The following is a 19,819-nucleotide window of genomic DNA, read 5'->3' as shown; positions in this document are numbered from 1 at the left end:
ACCACCTAGTTTCATATATTCAAGCTTTTATATAGTGAAAAATATGACTCTTAAAGTCGGGTTGGGCGATACAGCCTTATATAAAATAAATTAATAAATTAATTATTTTTTATTTTTTTTATTTTTTTTTTTTAATGCAGCTACCAATGTTAGTGTTTTTTTTCTCCCTTTATTATACAAAAGCAAATGTCAATGACATTCAAGTTGAGCCGCCCTCCTTCTAGGATTTGCTTTATTTCTAATGCCAAAAGACTGGGGGGGGGGGGGGGTTCCCCCCAGCATTTTTTATTTTTTTTTCCAATCCTTGATTACATCAGCTTCCTCGTAAATTATAGATTTTTTTTTTCTTTATAATGAAAAAAAAAAAAAAAAAAGAGTACTTGCTCTTGGAAACGTTTCCCTTCACTCATCCAATTGTCTGAATTATCTTTTTATTTTTATTTTTTATTTTTTATTTTTTTTTACATTTGAACAAAGGTAGCCCAAGACAATACATATTTATATGGCTGTAAATAAGCTGCGATTCAAATCAAGTAAAGAACTAAAATGTGTTGTTCTTAAATTGAGAAGTTGTGAAAATAAAAATAAAAAAAATTCAGCCGAAAATCACGTGATTGGCCTCGATTTCCGATCATGTCGACCAAATCGTGACAACCCTAAAAATAAACATTTGCGATGTCCCACAAATTGTCTCTTTTCTCGTGTAGTGATTCAAATAAGGCTAAGCGACCTAAGCAGAATATTTGCAGTATTGGAACCACATCAAATTATTTCAAGTATTTGGAAACAGTCAGCGTGATTAACCTCGTAATTGCCTTCCTCATGGCTCCTTTTTTTTTTTTTTTTTTTTTTTTTTTTTTTTTTTTTTTGTCAGATAGATTGTCAATGTCTTCCTTTTTGTTACTGTAAGTAGTGCACATCAGCGGGGAGTTGCTTTAAACTACAGAATCCACTAAAAAGATTTTTTTTTTTTTAAATTTTTAACCACCCTGGTAAATAGACTTGCAGTAAAATCAATTTATCGCCCAGTCTTTCAGCTTTTAAGAATAGAGGTCTACTTAGTACTTCTTTGTAAATTTGTTCAACAGTTAAGAATGCTAAAACATGGTGCATGTCGTAAATTTAGTGATGAATACACAAACGCATTGCTTGACTTCATTGGTTAACTTCATTTTTACACTTTGGTAAGTTGATCAATTTTGAAATGTTACTTAAAACAACCTGGACAAAGAAGAAAAAAAATTCAAATTGTCTATGGAGGTCTCAACATTTACATATTGTAGCACGTTTGCATGCAATCCATTGTAGCATGTTTGGAGAATCCGCGAGAATGTTAAAAGTTAGCAGCCTTTTGCATTTTGTCAGCTAACAGTATAAATGAATCGTTTGCCATTAAAGTCGAGCACTGCTAAAGGCGCGCGACGTGCATCTTCGCGACCCAAACACTTGACGAGCACGACAAGGCGAGTGTCAGAATTGCATGCAGTTCATTTGCCCACAATGTTTTACTTACCCTCTTTTTTTTTCTTCTTCTTTTTTTTTAATGGAGTCGCGGACTCGGCTCGGGATTCTCCTAACGGGAGCCAAAAAGCGGATTAAGCTAGCGAACAGCGAGTCGTTGTTCTGCCGCCGCTCGAGTGGGAGGATGCAGAGAAAGCTGAAGAAAACAGTGCGGGCGGACCGACCCACCGACACACTGGCCCGGCTCGGCCCCGGCCGCAGACATTAAAAGTTGGAGCTGTTGCTGGGACCCCCTCCCTCCCTCCCTCCCTCCCTCTCTCTCTCTCTCTCTCTCTCTCTCTCTCCGCACACAAGGCTGTTGGTTGCCGCTGGGCTGTGACGTCACAGCGACCCGGGCTCTCGTGACCGATATGGGGGGGGGTTCGTGTCCTCCATTGTGTTTCATTCATGAGCTGCATAGAAAAACTGAACCTTAAACTACACACAAATAAGATCTTATTTATCCATCCATTGTCATGTTAAATAGAAATTAACCTAAATGTTAGAAAAAGGTTCTTAGATTAAAGATTGATCTTAAAACCAATTAATGTACTGTACAGTCTTCCCTCGCTATAACGCGGTTCACTTTTCGCGGTCTCGCTGTATTGCGGATTTTATTTTTTTTTAAACTCATTCACTGCCAGTCATTATAGAAATTTTTTACATTTCCAATACTCACGTAATATTACATTCAATAATTATATATAAACCGAATCTACCAAATAACAGAATAGACTCCCTACTTTTTGTCCCGTCCCGTTCTTTTATAATTGGCAGCAGAAAAATGTAGGTTTGCCAAAATACAGCCATTTCTCCCATGGACTCTGAAACTGTGTTTATTTCCTATAAAATGGGGCAATGATGTCATCTACCGGTGGTTGGGCATCAGTAAAGTTGTTTCCAAGTTTGATATTTACAGTGGAGCATGCTCAGATTCGCCCCCATTTAGCACCGCTCTAAAAAATACAATTGACAAGTATACTTGTCAAAGGCAGTGAATGAGTTAAAATTAAGTGCAATTTTGCACATTTTTTTACAGTAATATACCCATTTTATAAAATTTATGAAGGTTTGAACATTGTCAAAGTTTGAACAAGAGAGAAATGTGAGAACATGTAAATGCCTCAATGAGAAAAGTGTATAAATTGTGCGGTCGGGGATTTTAGAGCCTTAAAACACTTAGAAGAGTTGTAAAACATAAAGCTAACTACTTCGCGGATTTCATTTATTGCGGGCATTTTTTGGAACCTCACCCCAGCGGAAAACGAGGGAACACTGTATTGGGATGCATGGCTTGAAAATTTAAGATCCTTTGCACCACACATTGAAAAACATTAATATAAACGTCAAAAATGAAAATGTTACAATGTCACATCGAAGTTTTGCGATCAAGCTTGGTGGGTATAAAGTCTACACACCCGGTAAAAATACCAGGTTTTTCTGATATATATATATTTTTAAAAAATGAGACCATGATAATTTAGCAAAATCTCTAGGCTAAGTGCAATTTCTGGAGAAATTGCGTGGGAATGCTGAAAGCCGAATGCTAAGATTTGAATGCATGTGGAATGCTTATGAAGTTAATTGAGAGATAAATTATGAAATTATAACCTCCTGGTTACTGGACCAACTGTTACCAACTGTGCCAGTATCAGATATCTGGTAATGATGATAAATTGTATGCATGGCAGTGGGTGTGGAAAGTGATACTTGGAAAAAGTTCAATGTCTGTCCCATTGAAAATGAATGGGGAAAAGTTGATAATAGACGTCTACGGCATTTTCCATTTTTTGATAAGATTAAGCTAGCAAACTTTAAGACAAAAATCATTTTAAATGCACAAAGCGTATTTGTATTTGTCTGATGTTTAGTGTGACAGCAAACTTCAACTGGGAGGAGCAGTAAACAGTTTGACCTTTTTTTTTTTTTAAGAAGCGGAATTAACTATTTATCAAACTGCTGCCTGAGTTGAGTCCAGTAACTGGTATCTCAAAGCATCTGGTATTTTGGAATTGGGCTTTGTCTCTATGCTTGACTCATTCTGCATTTGCACCACAAATAGCGTTGGGGTTTCTTTTGTAGTGTGAAACTATGCGAGTTGGTTGGTGCATGTTGGACTGTGATGCAACCACAGTGCAGTAAAAAAGGTATTGATGCAAGCAGCAACGTGTCAAAGCTGTAAGGGTGCAATGTGTTGATCAGATTTGGTAAGCTTGGATAAGGGCTTGTTGCAACCTTACAAGCTGTGCGAAAGACAAAAAGCAAATACTGTTTGTGTTTTGAGTGTACATATCAATAAAGAGAAACAAATCCAAACAAACAGCTTTGGGGGGATTTGAGACCATGACAAAATTACATGTCATTACATTATATGTTTTTGTTTTTTTTGTTTTGTTTTTTTTAACGTCTTCCAGTGCTGTATGTTTTTAGTGGTTACTTTTATCCTAAACATTTATTTGTCTACCACATTATGTCAGAAAGCATTTCAAATATTCTGATGGTGTGGTCAGGGACATCAATACTGGAAGAAAGACACTGACCTCTAGTGGAGATGCTGCTTGACTCAATAATTCTGACATTTTACATTCAACTTTATAGTCATTGTAAAAACAAAACACTTGTCATTGTTTTGCCCTCAATGGAAGAGCCTGGGAGAACCCGTTTAAATGCCACCAGAAGTTGTTTGTTGTACCGCACTCCTTTTTCCACCCTGCTGCGCTGCTATTCACGTACGCGTGATGCCATTTAAAATGAGTTCTTTGACATATTAATGCCAAAAGCATATCGCCACCTAGAAGATGAGCTGTAGTAGCTACTGTGTTTGGTTATGGCATTGAAGCTCAAGACGTTTTTTGATGCATATCTAATGCCCCACCATGTAATTATTGTTATTATTATTATTATTATTATAATTATTATTGCAGCTAATTTTGAACAGAAGTTAATGGGGAAAAAAATTGTAGCAAGCTTATTATGTTGGCCAGATAAAAACTATCCATGGGTAAGGCTTTAAATCTTTAAACCGTTGACCTACAAAAAAAGCAATTCTGAAATGCGATTAACCTTTACTTTTTATGAAATGTTAATAAATGACGAGATCTCACACGAACCATGAGATTCGTGTCACGTGAATGTTTGCAAAGCGTTGTAGTCCACAACACAAGTAGCACAAACAAGCAGAATGTGCGTGTCGCAGCTTAGGTTTATCAACTTTTTACTGGGCGCTATAAATCCATATAACTTTAAACTGTGAAGTTGTGTATTGTTGAACCTGAATGTGTTCATTTTAACGCCTTTAGTGGTTATATAAAAGAAGAAATAAACGACTGTCGAACAAACGGGAAGTTGCAGAAGCGTACCATTTTATTCTGGTATCTGATCTTTGTTTCCGTGGGCGACTTCCGGGTATATCAAAACAAATACAGTACTGGGGCGTCGATGTCATTTTTAGCGTCACTTGTCACCGCCAGGCGTCACCCAGTGCGGCTTCATCATGTTTAAATCATGTTTCATTTATGGATGCGGAATATTTTCGTTTTTAATTCTCATTTCGGGCATCGCGCTGGCTTTGTCTAACGTGTTTTCAAAACTAGTGGAGTCAGTGGCGGAAAAGGTAAGTGCAACACCGAATGCCGTGCGTAGGATGACATTTTAGTAACCTTGCTGCTCGGACATTTAGGGAATATCACATGTGACATAAGATATGTTCTCGGTTAGGTTAAGTTAATGGCTAAAACATCAATTAACGCCTTGCCTGTTTAATCCGTCACCGCATGGCCTACTTTTGTTGTGAAATACTGCTGATGCTGACCTCTTTCCACATGATACCACATTCAGCGTTGTCAGCATCTCATTTTACGACATATTATTTTTGTTAGGTTTTTTTTTTTTTTTTTTTACTGTAATACAAGTGTGGTTCAAATTACTGTAGTAAAATTCCTTGCGTGTTTTTACTTAGCCAATAACGACGATGTCAATTCTGATTCTGAACCCCCCCAATGAAACTGGACATTTTGTCAAGAGAGACTAAACTTCTGCCCCCCCCCCCCCCCCCCCAAACAGGAAATCGTGTTGAAGAATGGCACCGAGGCATTCGATGCATGGGAGGATCCGCCGGCGCCGATCTACATGCAGTTCTATTTCTTCAACCTGACCAATCCCCTGGAGGTGCTGGACGGGGACAGGCCTGCTGTATTGGAGGTTGGACCATACACATACAGGTAAGAGTGGGGAAAACTACACAACAGAATAGTAGATGGTACAACATGAATGTAGACAGTACTGAAGATACGAGCACTGATTCCTAAATTTTCCAATAATTTCTGTGTTGGATTGGAAAACATTTTTCAAGTAATGTGTCATGTTCGTATTTCTCAAATGTTTTACACAAAGTGGTAAATATATTCAGTGAACAATTTACGATGCATATAACCCAATATTGTATTTTCCCCTCAAAAGAATATGAAAAAAACACACAAAATACGACCTAAAGTTATATAAATAATAACTTAATTTGATGTGAAAAATACCATTCAAAATATGTGACAGTACAACCAGTTTTGAAGGAATGTGAAGTGCACAGAATTAAATTAGATACAATAACAAGTGGTTCAAATATGCCTACCATTTAAGCAGAACAAATGCTAATAAATGAACTGTTTCAGTCATTGAGTTTTGAGAAGACAAGTTTGTCAGCTTGTTCTGACATGAAATATACTAAAATAACTTGTTTCATGTGTAACGGGTTGAGAAATAGGAAAACAAGCTGGTCAACTCTTTCAGACATGAGACATCTATTATATGTAAATATGTATTTCTGAAGTACTGTGCCATGAGTTTTTTTTTTTTTTTTTTTTAACTCCCTTTTTGTTACTCTTGAGGCTCTATTGCAACTTCACGTTGTCTGGCCAGTTCTTCATGTTGTATAGTTAAGTGCTAGAAAAGATTCAATGTTTTTGAGTCACGTTGAGCAAACGGGTTTTGCAGATTACTGTATTTTGGTTGGTGGCTGACTTTTCAGAAACAGCCCATGGATTTACAATTCCCTCTTTTCAGCTCCATCTCTGTGGTCTCTGCTTCTGCTTTGTTCTCTGCTAAGCTCTCCGTGAATGGCATGTTGTTTACATCCATCCATCCTCTAACTGTGTCATAAAAGAGTATTTGCGGGTGATGTAAAAACACCACCGCAAATTACTAGCGTTGCTGCAGTTACTGCATATTAACCTTCATTTGGTGTTCATAAAATGTTAGTACAGGATTAGAACTAAAGAGTCTGCATTACACACTGTACAGACAAACAAACGAAAGAGAATACACTTATTTCAATTGAAAAAAAGTTTTTATTTAGCTGGGTTTTTTTTCATTCTTTAGTAATCAGTAGAACAATGAGTTTATCACTGTTTCTTCACTTCACTTTGAAAGGGCTTTTGATGGCAAACTAATTTATTTACAGATATACTAATGAGAAATGCGTTTTAGCATTTCTCTCCCTCTTAATTGACGTGACAAATTGAGATTTACTGCCTAATCTTTAATTAAATGATCACATATCCGAAGCAACGAAACATCATCTATTCTACAGTAACAGGGATTTGTTAGTCATTACAGTGGCTTTACAAACGTGAAATTAACTGGTAAGCTGGGTGAGACCATCTTCCACGCCTACCTGCTGAAATGCGTTCTTGACGAATATATACGTTGGTGGCAGTAAACGCTTGTATTCCAGCTGATGAAAAATGGATAATTTCCCACAGCACATTATTAGAATTCATTGCTGTACCATAACTGGTGCGGAGTCAGGGTTTCTGCATGCTATTAAAAAGCATTAAACTCATTAAATGGGTTTTGCTCAAATTAAGGCCTTATATAGCATTAAAAATAAATACAATGTTCAGAGAGAGTTATTAAAAAATTAATACAATTGCTGCAAAAATATTGTTCAAGCTTTATTCTACATACCACTTACTTAGAATTCACAATAACGCTATTTAGCAACTCAGCAAATTAGATTTTAAAAAATGTGTTTGTGGGGATGCGTACCTAGTGAACAAAATGGCCTGCATCCACTGTTTGCTTAATGTTCCAAATACAAATTGTTCTGAGTTTGAAACAAAAAATGTTGTTTCTGTTATCAATATCCAACATGAAATCTCCCCTAGTGACAGAAAATGACATCAACACAAATCTATGACCGAGTGGTTCTCACTCCTTTTAACTATTTAGTAGTTTTTGTTTTTTTAACTTCAAATAGCAGTATCAATTAAATAAAATATACAACCGCGTTTGTATTTGGAATTCACATTTGTCCACTTTTATGTTAATTAAAAGTTTGGAAAAACTTGGAAAATATATTATTATGTATGTATTCATTAATTTACGATTAATTGCGCATTAACTATGCGATTATGATTAAAAATTGTAATCGACTGACAGTCCTAATATATAAACACTGTGCGCGCATGCACGTGTATATGCAGTATGACATGGGCATTGAATTAAGTTTTAATTTGCCTTAAAACGGCATTGAAAAAGCATTAAATCAGATTTGCTGATACCCGCAGAAAACCTGAGACGCCATATATGAGGAAATACTGCTACAAAGTAAGGACGGAGTTCTCTATGTCCACTCTAATCCACTTATTTCATTTCTTTTTATGTTTAACGCAGAGAATACCGGCCTATGGAAGAAGTGATCTTTCATGATAATGGCACCAAAGTATCAGCGGTCAACACTAAAACGTACATATTCCAGCGTGAAATGTCGCGTGGTCCGGAGAGTGACCTCATCAGGACTGTTAACATCCCTGCCGTGGTCAGCATCCCGCTATACTTTTGCATTTCACAATAAACTAACTATTTCAGTTTGACCCAAGAGGAGAAAAACAAAACAAAACACTGTTCTCTCTTTGCTCGCTACTGTTTAGACGGTGATGGAGCAGTTCAAGGATCATACTGTTATTGCTACCCTGATCTCGTTGTACATGAAGGGTGAAAACCAGGGCCTGTTCACCACACGTACAGTGGGAGAGCTCCTGTGGGGGTACGAAGACGTTCTGCTGAAAGCCATCCACACTATCGTACCTGAAGTGGATCCTGTTTTTGGACTCTTTTACAAGGTCGCTAATCACACGGATATGTCATGAAAACGAATCAAGAGTTTAATCTATTGTTTGACCTTAGCTTTGTGTGTGTGTGTTTTGTTGACATTTGGTGATGTGATTCCAGAGCAATGCGACCAATGACGGAGAATACGTGTTCCTCACTGGCCAGCAGAACTACAAGGACTTTGCTCGAGTGGATACTTGGAACGGTCAAAGGTAATCGTAATCGTGCCTTTGTTTGAAAACCTCCTGACTTATACATCCAGTCAACAATCAGTGAGCATTTGATTGAATCAGGTGACGTTTGCTTAAGACATAGCGTTAGAATTCTTTGTCTGGTAGGTGTGAAGTTAGGTTAAAATCAGTGTACACTATAGTATGTATTCTAGGTTGGAGAATATATTCCTGCGAGCATGGAGGTCTCAGTGAAAGTGGGCGTTATGGGTCTGCACCTAATGACATCATAAAGTGAGCGCCCACTCATTTTCTCAGGTTGGGAGGGGCTGGTGCTTGGAGAACAGAATGACCTAGAATTTCTCATAGAGGGCGAATGGAGGAAACCACCACTAGCATTTTAACATTGCTAAAAGCTCCAAAAACTTTATTTTTCATGTTGCTGTCCCTTTAGAAACAGACCACAGTTCGTATTAGGCCAATGTGTGTGTCTCATTCCTCCGCCCCGCCCACTGCATGCACTGCAGGAAAAGTAGACAAGTTAATTGACGGCAATTAACTTCAACAAGGCCGCTCATTTACGCAAACTCCATGAAGAGCTCATTAAGGTGACAGACGATATTAGGGGTATCTACTTTGCGTAAATTCACCTATCACGGGTGGGCGTGAAACGTATGACCCGCGAAAAGTGAGGGAACACTTTATAACTGTAATCATCCATTTGTATATGCTTACTTGCAACAGGTCAATTATGATCTTGGATAATGTGCTGTGTCATCGTTATATGGTATATTGACATTGCCATATTAGGAGAAAAATATTTTCATATACAACAGCAGTTTCATTTTTGGACTGCATGACTTCCCCCTTCATTATTAATGTTTAACTTATTGTGCGATTGTTTCAGTGGAACCTTGATAAACAAATGCAAAGCTCCATCCGATTCTATAGTAAATTATATTTGTTGTGTTTATGCATGCAGCTCGTTGAATTGGTGGACGTCTGACGAGTGCAACATGATCAACGGAACCAACGGCGCCTCCTTCCATTCTGCTCTCACAAAGAATGAAATACTCTACATGTTCTCCTCGGACCTGTGCAGGTGGATCAGACAACGCTTTGTTGTTGCCTTAATTACTATTTTTGGTCTTTTATTCGAAAATCCCCAAAGGAAATCTGTATACTTTTAAACCTAATTAACAAATATGAAGAAGGAAAAACGCATGACTGAAGCATCACGTCAACAATGACTGTAATATTTAGAGCCTGTTATTTCCCTCATCTTATCATTCTGTCTGGATTTCGTTAGGAAACCTCTCCTTTTTCATTAGCCAGGTCTGGATATGAGATTATTTATTACAGATTTGGTCTGGCTAGGCGGCATCATGAATTAGAGCTCTGTTTGCTTCCTGCTTATCGCACTTCCTAAAACCATTCCTCTGTTCGTGCTTTCAAACTGAGATTCCAAAACTTATCAAGCGGTTTAAAAGAGAGGAATGAGCTTTGGATACCATTGTTACATATTAACTCATTCACTCCCAGCCATTTTCACAGAAGCAATCCCGTTCGCTCCCGGCTGTTTTACTGGATTTTGACTGATTTTGCAAGGCCCACAGAATATTGTGTTCTATTGCTATAAAAGCATGGAACCTATCAAAAGAAAGATTAAAGTCTCTTCTTTCATCAGGAAAAAAAGTGTTTCTATCTGTTTCCGTTTTGCAGCAATTAGCATTAGAAGAGAGCTAAGTTTCATCAGTTTTCGCAAATCTATTTAAAATTGTAAGTAATTGAGCTTTTTTTCTACATGGCCCTGGTTGATCTCCTTTGCTCTGTTGCCACCTGCTGGCCGTTTGTGTAATAATTACCATTTCTGCAACCATTCTTTGCAGTTGAGAGGCTGCATCAAAGCCTTCTGTATGCTCTAGCATCAAAAGAACAAACAAAAAAAACGTATAAATACGTCTTTGTGACACTTGGAACATAAAAAAAACGTATTTATACGTTATTGGGAGAAAATGAGTTAACACGTTACAAGCTAATGTTTCTTTGCCTGCTTGGGCTCTCATGAACGCCATCCTCTCCCTTAGGTCCATATACGCCGTGTTTGAGAAGGATGTAGCGGTGAAAGGACTTCCCGGGTATCGCTTCGCTCCCCCCAGCCAGGTGTTCGCCAACGCATCAGTGAACCCGTCCAACGCGGGTTTCTGCGTCCCTGCAGGCAACTGCCTCGGCTCGGGCGTCCTGAACGTCAAGCCGTGCAAACAAGGTGGGCAAACGTCACATTTAAATGCCGTATCGTGCGTTTCCTTGATAAATGGTCCATCTTGTGTTGCGTTCAGGTGCGCCCATCGTAATGTCCTCGCCGCACTTCTACCAGGGTGATGAGAAATTTGTGCGGGCAGTATTTGGCATGAAGCCTAACAAGGAGTATCACCAGACCTTCATTGATCTCAATCCGGTTAGTCGTTTGCTTCACTTAACATTCTCTCTTTTTGAATGTTGTCACTATATGAAGACTTTTTGTATTGGACAGTGACTATGTGGGATACATACATATTTTCCATCTCCCCTATTTCGTATTTTTTTTAAGCCCTTGTAAAGTGAAAATTTGCAAAGCCCACAGAATATTGTTATATTGCTTTAAAAACATGGAACCTATCAAAAGAAAGATTCAAATCTCTTCTTTCATCAGGAAAAAATGTATATTTCTATCTCTTTCTATTTTGCAGCAATTAGCATTAGAATATAGCTAAATTTCATCATTATTCACATATCTATTTAGAATTGTGAGTAATTGAGCTATTTTTCAACATGGCCCTAGTTGATCTCCTTTGCTGTGCTGCCACCTGCTGGCCGTTTGTGTAATAACTACCATTTCTGCAACCGTTCTTTGCAGTTGAGAGGTTGAATAAAAGCCTTCTGTGTGCTCTAGCATGAAAAGAAAAAAAAAAGAAAAAGAAAAAACAAACGTATAAATACGTCTTTGGGACACTTAAAACATAAAAAAAATGTATGTTATTGGGAGCAAATGAGTTAATGTCTTCTCAATTTGACACACCACAGAGAAGGATTTTGATTACAAACCTGCCAAATTTGAGTGATTGAAAGATAAATGAGTACATAAAATGAAGCTTCATAATTGTGAAAAATCAAGCTGTTTTCTGAATGCGCTGAAACCACTGCCCTGCTCAGCTGTGTCAATCAAATACCACGACTGCGACCTGAAAAAATTGATCAAACTTCATCTTTTAATTTTCTCATGGCTACACAATTATTGTACATGTTTGCACCACGGGAAAAACAAAACAAAACAGTATAATAAATTTTTACCTCGCTCTCTACCTTTTCTCTGTGACGTGCGGGCACTCACGGCTGACAATGAGGCCCTCCAAAGTGGCAACCCCAGTGAAATATCTGAAGGGAAGATGTTTTTAAGTTTTGGTAACATTCATTCACTCATCTTCACCACAAGATGGCGAACTATGTGAGCTTTGTATTTGTATCTCTTATCAAGCGTGTGGTCCTTATGATAAGACTTGATTCAAGATAGCAATTATTAAACAGCACAGTAGCTGAAGCTGAACGCCGCCATGTTAACGTCATGTTGAGTTCTGAACTTTGAAACAAATTACTCATAATCGTTAAGTGCTCACAGCAGGCCTACTTTTTGTGTAGTTCACAAATCTGTTTAGGTGAATGCAAATACAGCAACTGGATTGTGCGAATGCACTTTTGTTGAAAATATTTATAACAGAATAATCTTGGGGGACTGAAATGACACATCCATTAATATTTACATTATATTATAAGGCCATGTGTTAAAAAGTGTAGTCGGATAATCATTTCAACCGATCAGAAGCACTAAATATCTAAAAAGGCAAAATGACAAAAGTGAAATATGGAAAAGAGGCTCTAAATGCAGCACTATTAAATATTTTTTCTTTATTTTATTTGTATTATTTGAAAAAATAAACTCGCTGGTGTTTTGCAGTTGACCGGAATAGTCCTGCGAGCTGCCAAACGTCTGCAGGTCAACGTCTTTGTTGAAAAAATTGACGCATTCAGGTAAGAAAGTCACATGCACGTTTGCTCATCATTTTATTTTCTGTTATTTTTTTATTTTATTTTTTTTTAATAACGCTTGACCATTTTGTCCTGGTGACTGGACGCATTTAAGAGGCTAATCCTCAACTGTAAAATAATAATAATGCCACCATCATGTTTATGAATGAACTTTGGTCTTTACCTTGAGGGGAACAATGATAATAACCATGATATAGGAGCAACATTGCAATATGTCTACACACCGAATCTTAATATCTTGATTTCATTATTAAAATTAAGTGTTTTTGTTACTATAACTGAATTCACACGTAGTTTTTCAAAACTGCTGCTTCATATTTATTTAATGCCAAGTGCAACAAATACAATAATTAAGCATATTCATGTGCTATATTTAGACAAACTATATTAAAACTGTATTATTACTGTTGTAGTATTTTTGGTTTGAGGTGGGAAATTTCTAAATTTTTTTGAGAAACTTTCTTGAAAGTCTCTTGCCAAGTTTATCTTGGGCCTTTATGGCCCTTTTTTTTTATTTTATTTTTTTATTGCACATGTTTTATAGGATAAATGTGGCATAATCTATGCAAAACATGGCATAAAGTGTTGTTGTTGTTGTTTTTTTTACAAGATTAGGGCTGTCACAAACAAATCCTTTTAGAAGCAATTGTTTGATCGATTACTATATCGATTACACGGGTGTTTAGTTTAAAATGATTCATTATATACTTTTGAGGCTTCATTTTTGTGCTCGACTTAACCAATTTATCCAACTTTTTTTCCTCAGCCCTAATACAGGATATGCCAGCAGTTTCCAAGTCCGTTTTCCATGTCTCCCTCCTCCAACATGCCTGAATCAAATAATCAGTATCATTATCAGGCTTCTGCGGAGCTTGCTGATGAGCTGATCATTCGATTCAGGTGTGTTGGAGGCGGGCAATATGGACTTGCAGACCCCTGATCTATGCTGTTTATGTATTTTGTGTGGATGATGAATTACATAGGATAATACAAAATGATTTTAAACTATTTAAAAAAAACTGCGTTATCCCTTTTTCGATTATCTGTTACAGTTCAATTAGCAATTGTGCACATTTGCCGTAATTCCTGTGGAAAGCTAAAATCCCAATGAAATTTTCAGCCCTAATTGTGGATTGATTTTTCAGCCAAACGGAAAACGTGACCAATGTGATCTTTCCTGTGCTCTACCTGAATGAGGTAAACACACAAGCATGCATCAAAATCTAATAGATATAACCTAAACATAATTCAGTTTATTAGTTTGAAATACTGTCCAATTACTAATTATAAAAAAATAAAAAAAATAAAAATAAAAACAAAATACAGAAAATGTGTATTTATCTGCGATTGGCTGGCGACCAGTCCAGGGTGTTCCGTGCCTGCGATGTAGCAAAATGCAAACGAGTCACACCTGTCAACCCTGCTGGCATCGTCCTCAGAGCGTCGTCATCGATGACTCATCGGTGGCCAAGCTGAACGGCGTGCTGATGGAGCAGAACGTGCTGATAAACGTTCCTTTCATACTGATCGGGATCGGCATCATCCTGGGCGGAGTCTTCATGCTGCTGGTGTGTCGTCACAAGATGCCGGAGGCGAGTCACGTCCTCACACATGCACTCCCGTTTTGCTTTGTTGTTTTGTACTTTAGTTTAAATACAGAAAAGACAATATTGTATTGGCGTGTCGTTTTGAACGAAATAAACGGACCCGATCGGGCTGCGACGTGTGATTAGACTTGGTGAAGCAGCATGTGACTCGTTTTTTAGGGATATTTTGCCATGCCCTGTTTCAATTACAATATCTTTTAACATACTGTTTGAAGTTACTCTAAATATCCCGTTTATATTAAACACTTGATCAGAAACATAATGCATCTGTTTGTCAGACCTTACTACTGCATTGTATGCATCTGTTATATGCATTTTCTCCTCTAAACGGGAATGTCAACTCTACGTTTGTCAAAGTATTACAGAAAATATTGTTTTTTTGTTTTTGTTTTTTTTTGGGGGGGGGGGGGGGGTTATTAGTGTTTTTTTAAGTCATAGTTAATTTTATTCTGAATGAAATTAATATTAACGGGATATCATAATTATATTTCTTTATACAAATATGCCCTGCATAGGTGTAAAATTATTTTTTATTAAAGCAATAATTTATCATAATTCCATTTCTATTCAAATATACACCTAACTCAGCATATTAATTATAATTAAATTAATTATAATTATGTATTGATTCATGAAAATGTTTTGTATTTATTTTAAATATAAAAAAATCTATAAATATTAATTTTATGAAAATGTTTATCTTAACATTTCTCGTACATAAATATTTATTTTGAGTATTAATGTGTATAATTGGACTATTTAACTGTATTATTTGTTCTGTATGCAATATTTACGCTGCATAAAACAGTTTTTGTTTACTTATAATTGGATTTAACATGTGTTATATATATATATATATATATATATATATATATATATATATATATATATTTTTTTTTTTTTATTTTTTTTTTTTTTTTTTTTATTTATATGCAGATAGTACTCTGCATATCTATAACATATTTTTCTACATAAAAAAGATTCTGGATAAAATGTATACGGTAATTAGTAATTACTATTATTAAATGATACAGTATGTGACAATTTTTTGGGTTGAAATTTGAAATATTCACTCTGAATGTTCAAAAAAAAAATTCATTTCTTAAAAAAATACTATATCTATAAAATTTTGTTTTTAACAAAAGATCATAATTAAATCTTTTTTTTTTTTTTTTTTTTTTTAAATATGCATCTTTTAAAAATAAAGAATAGTAAAATGTATTCTCTAATTTTTTTTTCTTCTTTTTTTTTCCTTCCCAGGGTACCTCTGCAGAACGTCAGCCGCTGCTTGCATCGTAGGCTGCCACACAGGACGTGACAGGCGGCACGGCTGCATTTTTTTTCCCCGCCTTACTGAACCCAAGTATTTTGTGAATCTTTTCACCTTTTGAGTTTGTTTTTGTTATTCTGGGTTGAGTCAACCGAGAAGTACTGAACTAATTGAACCTCCATGCAATCTTAAAGTAGCACTAAGGAACTTTTCAACCTAAATATTTTCACAACTTTTCTGATGAAACATCGACGTAAAACTAGTTGAATAGTACCTTTGCCATGGCCTGAGGGGGTCTGCATCATTTTTACTTAGACTAAGCAACTTTTGAGAAGGATGGTAGAAACACTGCCACACAAAAAAAACTACAAATATGCTGACTGCTTTATGGCATACATCACTTCCCTCTTTCCCCATTTGTTAAGACGAAAGTCAATTTGAATGTCACAATTACTGCTGACCTGACAGAAGCTGCAAAACAATTGAAAAGTTTTGTTTGAATAGACAAAAAAAAGAAAAGAAAAACAAAAAGTGGAAGCTACCCGGATGAAAGGACGGCTTTCACTCGCTGGCATGAGCTTGTCCTTATGAGAAATGTGGTCCTTCCTTCAGGCATAACATTACCGCTTTTGTCCATATGGCGCCGCCATAATCAACGTAAATTGAAAGTTCCTTAGTGTAGCTTTAATGTTTTGTTTTGTTTTTCCCTTGAGCCCACACCTCACCGATTGGAATGTTTTTCCCAGTCAAGTTTCGTAATTGTTATGCCGCAAAGTGAGTGCAAGCCATCAAGCTGCAATACTTGTAAATATTTTTTTAATGTGCATTTTATCTGAGAAAATGTTTAGTGAACTGCAGTTCAAAGAACCCGGAATAACAGTATTGCACACGTACAGTATAAAGGGAAGTTTTTTTTGTGTGTTTGTAATTGTGTTCCCTCCTCATTCCAATCCTGCTGACAAAACGCTACAACAACTTTGGTTGATGCTAACTTTTTTGCTCGCTCGCTGCTAGAAATGCCGCCTCCTTTTTCGTAGGGCTGTTCTGACCAGCAGCATTTTATCAAACTAGTATTAGTGAGTATCTTTTCAAATGGGCTGCATGAGTTAAGTTACCGTATGACACAAAATATCACAATAACCACTCACCGCTGTCATAACCGTCATTTACGCTCGTCCTCTCATGTTGTGCAGTTACAGATAGAAAAGAGAAATGTGTTTACACGCGGCTAACTTTGTCACATATAAATCATCTTTGTGCGCGCTCACTAGGTCACCGATAAGAATTTGTCATTTGCCGTTCAATAATAAAGTCGTTGTGCTTTACATTATTAGCATCTTGTCTTATATTGAAACAAATTTGTGCTTGTAATTGTGCTCATTGTCAATTTGCTTGTTTTTGAATAAATACGTATAAATACGTTTTTTAATGTTCTAAGTGTCCCAAAGACGTATTTATACGTTTTTTTTGTTTTTTTTGTTTTATGCTAGAGCATACAGAAGGCTTTGATGCAGCCTCTCAACTGTAAAGTTACAGACGGTTGCAGAAATGGTAGTTATTACACAAACGGCCAGCAGGTGGCAGCAGAGCAAAGGAGATCAACCAGGGCCATGTAAAAAAAAAAAAAAGCTCAATTACTTACAATTTTAAATAGATTTGTGAAAATTGATGAAACTTAGCTCTCTTCTAACGCTAATTGCTGCAAAACGGAAACAGATAGAAACATACTTTTTTTCCTGGTGAAAGAAGAGACTTTAATCTTTCTTTTGATAGGTTCCATGCTTTTATAGCAATAGAACACAATATTCTGTGGGCCTTGCAAAATCAGTCAAAATCCAGTAAAACAGCCGGGAGCGAACGGGACTGCTTCTGTGAAAATGGCTGCAAGTGAATGAGTTAACAGCAGAGGGCGCTAGAATGTGAAAATGTCTGCACGCTTGAATGGATGAAAATGGATGCATTCATTATCCCCACCCTTGAGAAGTATCATTACGTTCGTTCCCATTTACAGCGCTAAAATGGCTCAAAAAGTGGAAGTGAAGTGGGCACGGCATAGAGCCCTGAAAAGTCTGCTGTCATGAAGGTGAAAATTCAGCTTTCCTGTGCGTTTCCTGGTGGTGCATGGTTACGTGTGCGTGTGTGGGACACACGTGGAGTTGTCCTCAATCCACAGGTTAAAGACTACTTTGCAGTAAATACTGATAAGAAGCACCTGCTTACTTGTATCAGGAGAGCACATCACATTGATTTCGCCCTCAGGCTAATAACGATGCTGATCTTTAATGGTAGCTCCTCCTTAACCTAATGAAAGCCTTTTTAATGGACACTGCATCGGGGCATTTGGGTCCACCCGGACACCATGAGGACTCTCGTGCAGACGTTTGTTGTTTTGTCTCTGCTTGTGGCTCTTCTATGCAGCACACGGGTACGTAACGTTCACAGCATTGGTTATTAACTGTTTTTAATGATAATAACTGTTTTCATGGCGCTGTCAGGTGGATTCGATGCCTGTGCCTGAAGACTGGACTGGCTTGGTCCAGCGGACCAAGAGATCTTTGCTGTGGCGCTGGAACTCGATGAAGCCGGTGGGCGCCAGCTGCAGGGATCATATGGAATGTGGTACAAAATACTGCAGGTATAGTTTTTTTTTTTTTTTGTTATATAATAGCATGATGGGTCAGCTTATTATTATTATTATTACTATTATTATTATTACTATTATTATTATTACTATTACTTCTATTATTATTATTATTATTATTTTATTATTATTTTTCTACATTGAAAACAACTGTTATGCCTTTCATGGGATGTGAGGGTGCATAACAGTATTTCATGCACTATTTCACAATGTGTGGGTGAACTTATGTTAATATTTGTGTACTTTTATATTTTATTTTATGCTATTGTATTTTTTTTACCTTGTCTATTTATTTGCATTTGTTTATGTATATAGTTACAGTATGTGCATTGTATTTAAATATTTATGTATATGATATTTTTGCACTTTTGTTTCAGTTTGTACTCATGAGTCTTAATTGTAATATTTTCTTAATATATTTATTTTTTTTCATTTTTATTTGCATTTAAATTTTTTGACATTTTATTTTTGTCTTCTTATTTATTTATTTTTTTAAATACAACTTTTTACCCCTTTCAAGGGCCCCACGGATGATAAACAGTATTTCATGTACCGGTATATGTTTGTCTATTTATATTTGTATGTATATTTTGTCACCATTCTTTGTTTTTGTCAAAACTGTATTTTTTTGCATTTATTTAATTTTCATACATTTTATTTATTTATTTATTTTACAGTTTAATGTAGATGTTTTGCACTTTTAATTTGTGTACATTATTTCTTTTTAACTTTTTATGCCATGTTTTTTTTTTTGTTCTTTTTTTAAATTTAAGAATACATTAGTTTATAATTAACACTATTATTTTTTCTTTTGAAAGTTGTTTGTCATTTAACATTTGTGCTTTCACACTGTGCTTTGTGTCTGTTTTCACGTTTCTATTATCTCAGGATAAAAATCATGAGGTCATGACGTTCTAATAAATAAACGTCTTGTCTTTACAGGAAAAACATTTGCTCTTTCTGGAAATTCACCTGATGAACACAAACAATTCCATCAGGGCGAGTGTCGACACAACAAGCTTCTTCATGGATCAAAGCAACTAAATAATAATAACAATAATAATAATAAAGACTTGGCTCTTTGTTTTATGACCAGATTACCCTGAGTAATCTGGTTAGTTTCTGCAGCTACAAAACAATGCTGTCAAAAGATGTAGACATGTGACCCTGTACTGTATAAATGTGTTTATTGGTCAAATAGACACACCAATGCAATGTTTGAGTTTTCTTTTCATATATTTATAATATGTGTACATACTGGAAGCAATGTCAATAAATTCCATTTTGAAAACGTTTTGTAAACATTTAAGATGAGTTCCAAAGTAAACATTTAAATCGAATAAATCTATACAAATTATTCCTATCTACAGTTGCCTTTTTTGGTGACTTTTTTTTTTTTTGGTATGATTGTATTTGTAGTTTTAACGTAAAAACAAATGTCCCA

At 36.2% G+C, this 19,819-nt stretch overlaps 3 protein-coding genes across 6 annotated transcripts in view; 2 read left to right on the top strand and 1 right to left on the bottom strand.

Annotated features, from left to right (window-relative positions):
• Positions 1-1,753, bottom strand: part of rai14 (retinoic acid induced 14) — a 39,486-nt gene extending 37,733 nt beyond the window's left edge. For all 4 annotated transcript variants that reach the window (XR_013278694.1, XM_077497268.1, XM_077497270.1 and 1 more), the window contains exon 1: positions 1,514-1,753. The gene's annotated coding sequence lies outside the window, so the exon portion shown is untranslated. The remainder of the gene's footprint in view (positions 1-1,513) is intronic.
• Positions 1,754-4,876: 3,123 nt separating this feature from the next.
• scarb2c (scavenger receptor class B, member 2c) lies at positions 4,877-17,059 on the top strand. Its single transcript, XM_077497441.1, has 12 exons — positions 4,877-5,113; positions 5,563-5,720; positions 8,167-8,311; positions 8,424-8,615; positions 8,725-8,816; positions 9,757-9,876; positions 10,862-11,040; positions 11,114-11,232; positions 12,766-12,839; positions 14,003-14,054; positions 14,297-14,449; positions 15,725-17,059. Exons 1-12 carry the CDS (start codon positions 4,994-4,996, stop codon positions 15,761-15,763), a joined length of 1,443 nt encoding a protein of 480 aa, XP_077353567.1. The 5' UTR covers positions 4,877-4,993; the 3' UTR covers positions 15,764-17,059.
• Positions 17,060-17,309: 250 nt separating this feature from the next.
• Positions 17,310-19,666, top strand: LOC144002314 (liver-expressed antimicrobial peptide 2). The gene is made up of 3 exons (XM_077497442.1): positions 17,310-18,159; positions 18,230-18,369; positions 19,318-19,666. Exons 1-3 carry the CDS (start codon positions 18,094-18,096, stop codon positions 19,349-19,351), a joined length of 240 nt encoding a protein of 79 aa, XP_077353568.1. The 5' UTR covers positions 17,310-18,093; the 3' UTR covers positions 19,352-19,666.
• The last annotated feature ends 153 nt before the right edge of the window (positions 19,667-19,819 follow it).

Source organism: Festucalex cinctus, chromosome 15, assembly GCF_051991245.1.
Source record: "Festucalex cinctus isolate MCC-2025b chromosome 15, RoL_Fcin_1.0, whole genome shotgun sequence".
Classification (NCBI taxonomy): Eukaryota; Metazoa; Chordata; class Actinopteri; order Syngnathiformes; family Syngnathidae; genus Festucalex; species Festucalex cinctus.
The sequence above is the reverse complement of the archived record's forward strand: the minus strand, read 5'-3'. Positions and strand labels throughout refer to the sequence as shown.

Coding starts and splice junctions, on each gene's coding strand:
- scarb2c (XM_077497441.1), top strand. CDS start 4,994: ATGTTTAAATCATGTTTCATTTATGGATGCGGAATATTTTCGTTTTTA. Junction 14,055..14,296: donor CTGTGCTCTACCTGAATGAG/GTAAACACACAA, acceptor CATCGTCCTCAG/AGCGTCGTCATCGATGACTC. Junction 14,450..15,724: donor GTCGTCACAAGATGCCGGAG/GCGAGTCACGTC, acceptor TTTCCTTCCCAG/GGTACCTCTGCAGAACGTCA.
- LOC144002314 (XM_077497442.1), top strand. CDS start 18,094: ATGAGGACTCTCGTGCAGACGTTTGTTGTTTTGTCTCTGCTTGTGGCT. Junction 18,160..18,229: donor CTCTTCTATGCAGCACACGG/GTACGTAACGTT, acceptor TGGCGCTGTCAG/GTGGATTCGATGCCTGTGCC. Junction 18,370..19,317: donor TGTGGTACAAAATACTGCAG/GTATAGTTTTTT, acceptor TTGTCTTTACAG/GAAAAACATTTGCTCTTTCT.